Genomic DNA, 11,583 nt, shown 5'->3' with positions numbered 1-11,583 from the left:
AGCACCTGGAGTTCTCAAGCCATGGCATGATACAGAAAATACAGAGAATAAAATGCAAATTCAGGAATATTTACTACATTTAACAACTATGATTACCCTTTAAACTAGCATAATCAATACCAATGCTCAGGGGGAAAGAGAGGGGAAATCTGCTGCCTTCACAGACTACAGATCACAAGAACTAACTTGCAAAATATTAAGGGTTTTGCATTTTCACCTCGGGTCAAATCTGAACTGTGTACTATGAATAACTATTAGCTCACTGCAAATTTAAAATGCAAATTTAGGCTCCAGTTTAAAGCACATGTTAAGTGCATGCTTAAGTGCTTCACTGAAATATAACCAGAAAACATTAATACAAAAAGTCAAGTAGATAATGCAGGGTATTACCTACAGAAGTCCTTAGCAAAATAAACCAAGTATCAGTAGGAAACAATGCATGAAGAAATCTCTTCATTCTAGCTTGCAAAATCAAATCCAGCTCACCACAGCGATGGTTAGAAAGTGGGGACCATTCCAGAGTAGCTTCACGTCCTACAGAAAGCCAGCTGGCTACCAGAGAGTTCATCAAGGGTGGGTTTCCACACTGCACGTTAAGAGAGCGACAGTGGGCTCCCTCCGCAGCAGGAGCTAGACACACAGCTGGCACGAGGCCATCAAAAGCAATACAACCAGAGCCAAGCGGAAGCACACTGGAAGAGAGCTGCGAGGAAAGTTCTAACTGCTACTGCCTACGGCCATAGTTTAGCAAGGCGGACATTACAACAGAGGAGATCAGTAGCCAATTTGATTTTGCTTTTGGGTTTCAATACTGTGCATGCCCAGAATGCGAGGGACAGGACTGCCACGTGTGCAGAAACACCGCAGAACGGCACCGACTTGGTCATGGCGACTTGCATCAAAATACGGTCATTATTTGAGAGTCCTTTTGTGCTTTGTATCAGTCTGACCTAGTCTAACGAGGAGAACTTGGTCTGAAAGAAAAAGTCACTAGTCAGCATTTCACACATCCTTTTGGACTGCCTCATTCTGCAGAGGAATGGTGGAACAACAGAGAAGTTTTCTTAGCTGCAATCAATGCTCGTAAGCCAAAAGGACAAAGATACAATTTCAGTAGTTTAGCAGAAGAATGGAAGCGTTCACCCAAATTTTAATGCACAAATCAACTACATTTTAAAAATTTGATTCAGACTTAAATAATAAATAGGTGGGCAAAATATAATGCAAGACTTACTCAGTAAAAGTGAATTTTTAATCATCTCATGAGATCTACTTAGAAAACAGGACTAATCGTGTTCACAACCGTAAATCCAAACCCTTCACACACTTTTTTTTTTTCTTAACACAGCAGTGAACTGTAAACCTGCTACTGGTTATCGCTTTAGTTATTTTAAATACTAACTCAAGTGTTTCCTCCTTGGCCATTTCAATTTTTAGCACCAAAATTAGCCCAAAAAGAGGTACTGGTACAGCTCGATGTTGTAAATGAATTCTTTACATATAATACTTTATATATTATACACACATACTGTACATTCACACATTCACACAAACGGGAGGCATATTTAAATGAATATATTCTGTGTTTCAATTTGTTGTCGAAGACTTAGGAGCAATGGAAATAAAGCAGAAGGGGTAGTATTTTACATAGTAGGCAACTTTAATGCTGTAGTGCACTTATAAAAAAGTCCAACTCTCCCTCCCAGCTCAGCAGCTTTTTTTTTAATATCACTATTCAGAAGGATGCAGAAGTTATTGCCTAAATGTTATTCTATACATTTCCATCGGAATTCTCAAAAACACTTGAAATTGCTAACTAATTTACAACTTCACTATTTTTCTTGTTACAGCTTTAACTCATTGGCAATTTTGGAAGCAATGTTTTTAAAAGCTATGGATGTTCCCGATATCCGCTTAAAGCGAACTCCATTCAGGGACAGTCTTGGCAGTTTACACACCTCCATCTCCCACTGTACAAGGTTTTCCGCGTGCCCATCGCCATGGACACAGAAAAGCAAGAAACGCTCTCTTTGTTCATAGTCACAATTATTAGCATCCAGGACCTTTCGTATCTCCCTCATCATGTCATTGGGATCCATGGAGCTGGTGGTTTTCATACTCCAGGTAAAACGCAGCGACCGAGGCTTAGCTTCCTTGTTCTCGTCTTTCTGATCCACAGCTACGTTGCGGCTGAAAGACAGGAATTTATCCGTTAGCAGAGCCAGCTACCCTCTCTGTGTTTCAGGTTAGTGAAGCAAACTAACACTCAACGCACACTACCGGTATTAGAGCAGCATCTAGAGACTCTGGTCACGAGCAACGCCCTGCTTTCCGAGCTGCTGTACAGACACACGGCCAAGGTATAGCATTAGCTGCTGGGACTTAAATGAAGGTATGGTACCATGGGTGACAAGACTGGAAGTCACTGGAGTCAGAGGCACGAGGGAAATGACCTTGTGGAGGTAGAACTACATGCATCACCTACAACTCGACTTTAAGGCAGGTTCTGCTTGAACTCCTGTTCTCAGGTGACAAGGACAGCTGAAACACCAGCTTTGTGCTAGAAGTTTCTGGAACATTCAATACCTAGGGCCAAAAGTAGGGTGCTCATCCCAGGTCATGGGTGTGCCAGTCCATAGGAGCTGCTCACTCATATGCAACAGGCATAAACCCAAGGAGAAAGATCCTAGGGGTTCCTCTGTACCTCCTCCTGTGCAGCAGGATGGAACCCAAGCACCAGGAGGGCTGACGGAGTCCCACAGCAGTTAGCTGCACACAGAAGGAAAGACAGCAGGACCAGGGCATCTTGCTGGGGGTCACCTACCTACTGCGCCACGCACGTGCCACCCAGTTCTGGACTGGTTTGGTTTCACTCTGGCCTTCCTGCACTGGTGTTTGAGATGATCACTAGAGACCCACCACACCGTAGGCTATTGGGATTATCTTCAACAGGGAGGAGACGCTTTGTCTGCAAGTTAGTCTGTAACCTGTTTGATACCAACACCTGACAGAGGTAGTGATGAAGTCTTTTGCTGCCACAAATATTTTGCTGCAGCTAAGTGCCTTTGAGGCTGAAATGGAGCAAGGATAGTTGGAAGTCACTATTAGACACCTCTCACTTAGCAAAGAGTGTGAATAATACGGTTACTATTTCTGTAACAGTTTTAGACAGATAAAGCACAAAATACTGAAGCTGCATTCCCCAAGTTTGCAACTTTTTCTTTTAGTAAAAAAAAGCTTTGCCTTTGATAAGGATAAAGTTATGCAGGACAAAGAAAGAAATGTTCCAGAAATTTCTAGTTTGCAATGATTCTTCTACTTCAATTAAAATCAGTGGTCATGCAGCTAAAGAATAAGGAACTACATTTGGACCTCCAGAGAAAAACATGACAGATTTGCTTCATGAATATTTGCACACTGTCAGTTGCCTCTTCGAATTTACTCGCCCTCAGGACAAGAGACTTAAACACATTGGCTGTCATGCGTAAATATTTTCTGAAAATACCTAACCTAACACCCAGCCCCAACCCACGAAGTTTAGGTTTCACATTGGGTTTCAAAATTCAATTTACAATATTAAGTCAAGCTGCTCTTTCAATAGTTGGCAATGAATTTCTGGTTACATAATGCTTTTCTAGTAACTAGCATTAAGCATGCATTGCTGAAAAAGTTAAATAAAAAGTGATAGCAAGGTCAAAACTAAATAAATGTATTCCTCAAAGATAACCTACTTCATAATTTTATCTTCTATTAGAAAAACTTCAGGTAGCTGTGAGAATCATAGCGTTACGCTGCCAAGTTCAGCTGTGTGATTTGCCAGCTGTTATTAAATTCAGCAAGCAAATTAAGGAGTACTTTGTTTTAACTTTAAGGTTTTAATTTAATAAGGCTGTAAGGGGGCAGGAGGAACACCAACTTTTATTCAATGCTCATTTTATTTTTGAAAGCTTTTTCTACTTGAAAACAGTTGGCAGAACCAGCGTAAGTTTGATCATTTTTAGTAGTTTTGGATACGCAGATTTGGGAAGAAGAGTGTAACAGGAAAAATACTGTTTAACTATCTGTGACTTTGGAGTTGAGAAATGTCTTATCACCCTTCAGTGGTTATCTCACACATTTGTAGCCTCACCAGAGACCACTTACCTACACATTACAAGACAACAGCAAATTATAATGACTAAAATGCAAAAAAACCACAACCCCCCAAACCGACCAACCAACCAAAAAATACCAACAAAAAACACACACGGGAAAAGGCAACAGGAAAGATGAAAGTTCAGAACCAAGTCAGTCAGTGCTTTAACAGCTGTTTTGCAGACAGAAATGCTTCTTTGTTTAGTTTCAAAGCCTTACACAAACAAAAGCCAATGCCTGAAGCCACTATACCACGTAATCAAAGAGAGAAAGGTTCAAACTCACCTAAGTAACATTTTAAACAAAAATTTTACCCTCACCTTGAGCCCTCAAATCTCCCGTTCCTCTCATATTCAGTCGGGAGCCTCATTGAAAAGAATGCAGAAGCAAAAGGAAGTGGGAAAGAGAAGACAAATCTTACACTACGATATACAATATCTGAGTAGTTGCTAAAAAATACTGCGATCATACCAATGGTGTGATAAAATGCAAAGCAACAAAGATGTAAAGAACTTTGTAGGTTAGATCAGCTTCAGAACATAAGATATATCAGCAAAGCAAATGGAATTCTATAGACTACAGTTCTTAAAAGGAGCGTGTCTAATTTTTACATAATGTTTATCTATATTAACGCTGTAGAACTCACTCAATAAAGTTGAACTTTTAAAAGCCAAAATTGTGAAACTGAAGCTACAAGGCGTATTGAAGTTATTGTACCATTTAGTAAGTACCTCCTAAAAGAAAAAAAAACCTTCCAATTGTTTTTAGGCTAATGACATTCAAAAGTTTTGTCTGGGAATCCAATGCGTATTTGAAAACATACCCTATTTAAAGACAAGTCACGTTGTGAGTTTGTGCACCATGGATCTGAGGTATTAGGTGTTTAATGCAGAAGAACAAGATGCATACACGTTTCCACAGAATTTTAGAGGCAAATACAAGATTTCTCAAGCTGTAGTTACTCCATCCTGTTAATTCCCACACTGATGCATCTTCTGCATCCAAGAGTAAGCTTAGGCTTTCTGTCTTTCTGCATTTGTTTAAAGCTACACTGCTAATCACTAGTATTTTTTAAAAGCCCAGTATCAAACAGAATTAAGGGGAAAATCATCTTTCTCTACCTTCCCATTACTGCAGTGCCATGGTTCGACACCTCAGCATTAATTCTGCTCGGAGGGAAGCTGCCTTTAGAAGGCTCTTACCAAGACTGTTCTAATTAGTACATGGCTTCACTGAATATCGTAAATTATTGAAGCTATTTGGCTGATAGGTGTCCAAGGACAGGAATCTAAGGCAGTGAGCTTATTTTTTGTTGCACAGCAGTACTTATATGAGGTTGTGGGGGGTGTTACAAGGCTTAATTTCCTCCTTTCCTTCCTTTTGAGGGTTGCAGTGAGGGAAGAGGCTTGTGAGCTGACTCTGTGCAGTCCCTGTCAAGAGGGAACAGATGCTGTGCTAGCTCTGCGGGGAGCACGGAGGCAACACTCGCTGTGCAGGCTCTGCAGCCTGCTCCTTGTTCAAAATTGACACTGCTATTGCAATAGAAATCCAGCTAAGAGAGTGGTTAAGTCACTCCGCTGTGAGCTGCTTGTCACAATAGCATCTGATCAGAACCCTGCTCTCTACAGTGCTGTGCAGCACACGATACGACAGAGTCTCTGCTAGGAAACAGTTGCCATTGACTAATGAACAGCTGTCACAAACAAAAAGGAAAAGGAAGATAATGAGAAGAAAACAATTGACAAGTCCTCAACTAATTCTAGTGCTTCAAAGCAGGTTTTTAATGGTAGTTATTTTCATGAGACTTCATGCTGTTTATCTATGGTGGATGTAGAGGAAGGTAGAAAAACATTTTTAAGGTCTGCATATACAGTCCATGAACTCTTCTTTTGTGACAACATGTAGGACCAAGAAAGGGGCAGGTGGGAAGGGAGACACCATCAGTGCATGAACTGAACAAATACACACCTTTCAGATCATCTGGGAAAGGCTTGTTTTACTGGGCAAAGCAAACTACAAATTTGAAGACACTACTCACTGAGAGTACTTGAACTTTAAAGGGCCTACTGTGTTCTTAAGAAGTGGAAGACAACAGCTTTGTTAAGAGCTGCAAACATTTATGAGTTTTTGTGGGTTTTGTCTTGTGTTTTTTGTTGTTTTGGGGGGTTTTTTGAAACTTGCCAAAGGCTGTAGAAAACAGAAGCATAACCAGTTTTCCAAGCAATTAATAGTCTTACTGTTACTGGAATCTATCCAGAAAAGTCTGGGGAGAAAAATCCCTAATGATGTTCTTAGACACTTTTTAGGTTGAAATTAAGCCAAATTGTCCAGTTTTAAAACCACTGTACTCTAAAAAGAAAGGTCATTATTTACAAAATACCTGCCACTTTGAAATAATAAACATTCTTTCATGGAAGCCTCTCAGAAAAATCATTACTTTGTTCAGTTTTTCCATGCATCAGTGTTCCATTCATTTAGCCTGAGGAACTGCATTCAGTGACACGCACCCTCAAGTATGAGCCATCATGCCAAGCTTTGGGGAGCCGTGCCAGCCTCTTCAGATGCTCCTTCCTTCAAGGAGGACACGGTTATGGTCCAGTTCTACAGCCCAGCGCTGGTGCTTTGGGAACAGTCACTTACTGTACTGCCAATACACCACTTCATTGTGTCTGCAAGTCAGATGCAGCCCTGAGGCCTCCTCACTGCTAATACAATCTTCACTTCTGCAGGAACCGCAAATTGCTAGTTTATGCTATAAATTTTCTGCTTTTGCTAGTATTTTTACAAAAAGTAATTCTGTGGACCAAGACACTCCTTGGTCTTGAGACTGGAATAAATACATAGGAAAGTTATGTTCTTGTTTGTCATGCAATGCCTATACGCTATCTCCTTTAGGGTTTGTGAAAGGCTTTCAAAAATGTTTTCATACGTCTGTCCTGAGTTATGCTGTGTTTCTGTTCTTTACATCTCTGTATGCTGTGTTAAAAATCCAAATAAACAAAGAAAACTGTCTACAAAGATACAGAAGAACAGCAAAAAGTGCAAGACACTAAAATAAGATCAATTTATAGAAATGAAAAAAAGATGCTGCAGTAAAATCCAGAACACAGGAAGTGATTTTTGCTGTCAGAAAAAAAGGTAAGACTTCCACAATATGCAGATTGGCAAGGACAGTGCATGGTACAAGAGATATATGTATACTTTATACCTCTGTGTACCGAGTACAATATTAGAACTCAGTAGTTTAAAACAAAGTGACTGATTTTCTACTCTTGTTCAGCTCCCTAGAATGATGATGCAAGTACTATATATACGTGCTATTAGATTACAGGAGTTCTGTTAGTATCAGAGACAGTGAGCTTCGGTAAGATTCACAGCATATAAAGTAAGAAGAAATTGCCAAAAGCCCCAACATTCTCAATTTGATTTTGTACCTACATACAGATCAGGTCAGGAGGGACACCACGCACACTTAAAACAGAATTTAAAAAGCACAGTCTGGTTCTGTGTAGGTGGTGTAAGACTGCAAATCTCTTCTTATTCAGAAGACATATTCATGGAAGCTGTAGCAGCTATTTCCACAATAGTCTAAGATTCCTGGCCTCATGTCAAAGGAAGTATTTTTTAAATGATTAAAAAATTACCTTTAAGACTCAAATTTTAAGAGTAATCTTCTGGTTTAAAGCTGTCCTTAACCTGCCATTTCACAGCTTTCTCCAGAGCAGCAGTGTAACAAACTTATATGCATCCAGCTGAGAAGGCGGCACATAGCACAATCCTTTTGTTTTAAAAGCAACGTGAATACAGAGAGATAAAAGCTCCCACTTACAAAGTGGTAGGAGCTTCACGATGGATTAGAGCTCCTGCCACTGCTCAGTTTCATTGGTATGCTGCATTGGATAGTTTCTTTCCCTCACTAAAAACTGATGCATGTTCCTTTTCTCAAGTCAGCTGTGACAATGTCAGCCACCTCAACCAACACCAGTTCTAACACCAGTCATGTTTGAAAGAGCTCTGATTATTATTCCGCAGCATGGTGTTCACTCATTTAATTGGGTAGGGTACCTTTAGACTCTGTACATAAACCTCCTTAATTTAGGCATTAATTCATATACCTCAGGTCTCCCTAATCTAAGTATTTCCTTGAAATTGTGTGACAAACTTCAGATTACAGTCACATGCACAGACTTGCCTTTTGAAAATTAAAACAGATGTCTGTTTTAAGATGCCCAGATGCCCCATCTCTCTGATTTGTAGCTGGAAATTGAAAGTCGCACCCTTTAGGAACCTCCAACATATGATAAAACTAAACAGAGTATTAAAAAATTCTACTGGAAACCCCCACCTGCAGATCAAAATTGTATAACCAACTTTCATCGGTCGTAATGGATTAACGAGATATACAGCAGCTCAATTCAATCCCAAATTGTAAAACTAAATTCAATCCTTTGGGCTTGAAATGTGAATCAGATTTCTGAGCTTTTCCCTTTTGTTAAGAAATTTGCATAGATGTTACACTTTTTGTATATTACTGAAGTGCTCTACTTGCACTTCAGCTTCAATTCATGTCAGCAACTGCATCCCATTTTAAAATAAATACACTGCCATTGCATCCTCATTCAATCTTCCATACAAAACTGTCAGATTCACAACCGTGTTCAGTTTGCTTTCTATTGTATCAACTGCAGACAACACTTTAAACTGATTTTTTAATAAAATACCATAAAACAAAGAGAGAGAAAATGTAAAGTTAGCATCACTTACCTTTATTTGCTTGTAACCTTATGTTTTGTTTACACTTTCATCATTGTTATCAAACACCTCATTCTCCAAACATAAGCATGCTAAGTGTATTAGTACAGAGAACAGAATTACTTTGGTTCTACCAATGCTATCAAAGAAAGAAGAATTCACAAGGCATGCTTAGCATCTTGTTATACAGGTGCCATAGATTCTTAAGTATCATCCTGAGTTAATGGATTTATTCTATGCTTTCCTCTCAAGAAAGAATTTAGTTCTCAGCAGAAAGTTTAGTTTTCAGAAAACCAAGGCTAGAAAGCCAAATCTGTTGTTAATTGCAGGAGCCACTTTTTTAAATAGAAATAAATCCTACCTTTTGATAAACCTGAATGACATGTTTCTAAAAGAAATTAAGCCAAAATAATAATTAACAAAAAGTTTTGTACAAAATAAATTGAAAAAGCCATTTAGAGTGAAACATGCAAAAAGATCTCATTTAAATTGCACAATGAAATTACACTTCAATACATTCTGAGATTAGGTAGATGATTTAGGGTCTGGTCTGAAGAGTCAAACTCTTACCACTGCTACTTCCAAACTTATTTTTTCTGGGAAATAGGCCACCAGTAGTTATTATGAATTAAAATATATGCTGGTGTCAAAACACTTTAACACTCACAATGTGCGAGGTCACATAAAAGTACGTTTGGGTGTTCTTCATGTATTCCAAACAGAAAGCACAGATCAGTAACTCTACTGTCATCTGAGTATCTTCAGATTTAGGTTTCTTCCTTCCTTCATAACTTTAGGTCAGCTGTGTTGTACCAAAAACTGCCTTCAATATTTAGTTAATTTAGTGTCAGAAGCTGTAACAATTGTTTACACTAGAACATAAGTTCATTATCAAAAGGATTCTGATTACCCACAGAGAATGTTAGAATAAATTAAAAGGTTTTAAGGGGCGTTTATCTATTTAAAGAGAAAAAACATAAAACTGTGTCCTTTGATGCCACTATCCACCTCCTCAGTAGGTTGTACAGCACCCAGTGTAACAGAGCTCCATCTGTAAGAGGTCCTTGAACCACAGACTTCACCATCTGTAACAGCACTATTGTGTTACAACTGCACATTATTTAATCAAGCCCAGATGGAATTTAAACTACTGTCTAAAGCAGTGGGGGAAAAGCTTCTTCAGGAAAACCACAGTGCACAGCAAAAGCTGAAACTCAGAGGTAATGACAGACGTTTCAATGCTACCTAAACAACTGAGTGAAAACCTTGCAAGTTCACAGTTTGAGCATCCACATTTGGAACATCAGATGGAAAATTATGTAAGGATATTACAAACAAAAGTGCAGAAGGAAAGATGTGCCAAAAGGATGTGTCTGATTAAGACTTCACCTGACAAAAAGCAGATGACTTAATTCGTAAAAACCCCCAATTTTATAAAATTAAAATTGATCTTTTATCTCTCTCAAACCCCCAAAACACCCAGACTTTCATACAGCACAGTATTTCCCAGGGAAGTGTTAGCTGGCAGAGCACTTAGGAGGGTAAAACATTTACCGCAGGCTAGGTTGTCATGTTTTTGTTTTTGACAGAAACACTTCTACATTTTTAAAGGAATTCACTCTAAATTGTAATCAGCCAGTTGAAAAACTGGAGTTTGACTTAGCCTTATTTTGTAGGAATGAGAGACTATGAAGAGGATGCTGAGAGGGAGGCATGTATAGTCACAGAACAGGCAGGAATGAAAAGGCTTGGTGCTGATGGGCTAAAAGCCTAAAACAAAAGCAGACCCAAGATCAGTATAATATCTTCCACAAAGCTTCACATGATGAGGTACAAAAGCATGGAGATCATCTTAATGCAAAGGCGAACAAACCCTCACTTCTGCAAACACAGGTTGTGCTTATCAGAGTGGTGGGAAGTACATGGTATGTGAACCAATGGTTTTAAATATAGAAGGAAAAGAGGTGGTTTTCAGTTTTAGGGTTTATAGGGAACAACTTTAAATCATACGTGGATTTGAAACTGGAAGTCCAGTAAGAATAAAAACTGTTAGTGCAGGAACATCTCCTGCTTAAGCTAGGCTTTGGCTACAGAGCAACATACCTTTGCACCAAAACAGGACTAAGTACTCCTGCCTAGTCTGAACTCATAGTTCTACCATTATTTTAAGATGACCTATGCTACCACTACTGCCAAAAGAAGCTTTTGTCTCCTGCCCCTACCCTTTCATCTCTGATACTTCTACATGTGTGTTATCAGCAAGATTATTCTGGAAAACACTGATAACCTAAATAACTGGGAAGCATCACCTGAGGATCTAATGCTCTATTAAATATCAAGACTGGGATCCTAGTTTATGCCATCTACTGACAGACCATGCAGAGTGAGCAGCTTTTAAACCAAGCTGAAGTGTTTCAGCTCTCCAGCTTTTGTACCTCAGACACGAGGATGAAAAGCATGGAAGAAAACAGCACAGACCAAAACGCCTCACTTATTATCCCTTTTGATTCAACTGCTAAAAACAAATGGCTTCTGTAACCAAAAAGGACTACAAAAAACCCATAAGCCAGTGCATTTTAAGGTGCAGAAATTGTTAAGCCATTAATCAGAGAATGTGAACATAACTACCTAAGCAATGAACTACTAGGTATTTCTACTACCCAATAAAAAGGAAATGATGCATTACCATTTTCAGAG

The 11,583-nt window shown here is 39.1% G+C and overlaps 1 protein-coding gene across 2 annotated transcripts in view; it reads right to left on the bottom strand.

Annotated features, from left to right (window-relative positions):
- Positions 1–1,230: 1,230 nt before the first annotated feature.
- MARK3 (MAP/microtubule affinity-regulating kinase 3) overlaps positions 1,231–11,583 on the bottom strand; it is a 49,466-nt gene continuing 39,113 nt past the window's right edge. Inside the window, exons 16-18 of one of the 2 annotated variants that reach the window (XM_010143796.1) lie at positions 9,248–9,274; positions 4,455–4,499; positions 1,231–2,190 (exon numbers count right to left, since the gene is read on the bottom strand). In XM_010143796.1, coding sequence (XP_010142098.1) covers positions 1,845–2,190; positions 4,455–4,499; positions 9,248–9,274 — 418 coding nt within the window. In that variant the 3' untranslated portion in view covers positions 1,231–1,844. The remainder of the gene's footprint in view (positions 2,191–4,454; positions 4,500–9,247; positions 9,275–11,583) is intronic. The other variant, XM_010143795.1, reaches the window with a different exon arrangement.

The sequence above is a fragment of the Buceros rhinoceros genome, unplaced genomic scaffold, assembly GCF_000710305.1.
Source record: "Buceros rhinoceros silvestris isolate BGI_N320 unplaced genomic scaffold, ASM71030v1 scaffold21179, whole genome shotgun sequence".
Lineage (NCBI taxonomy): Eukaryota > Metazoa > Chordata > Aves > Bucerotiformes > Bucerotidae > Buceros > Buceros rhinoceros.
This window is presented reverse-complemented; position numbering and strand designations above follow the sequence as displayed.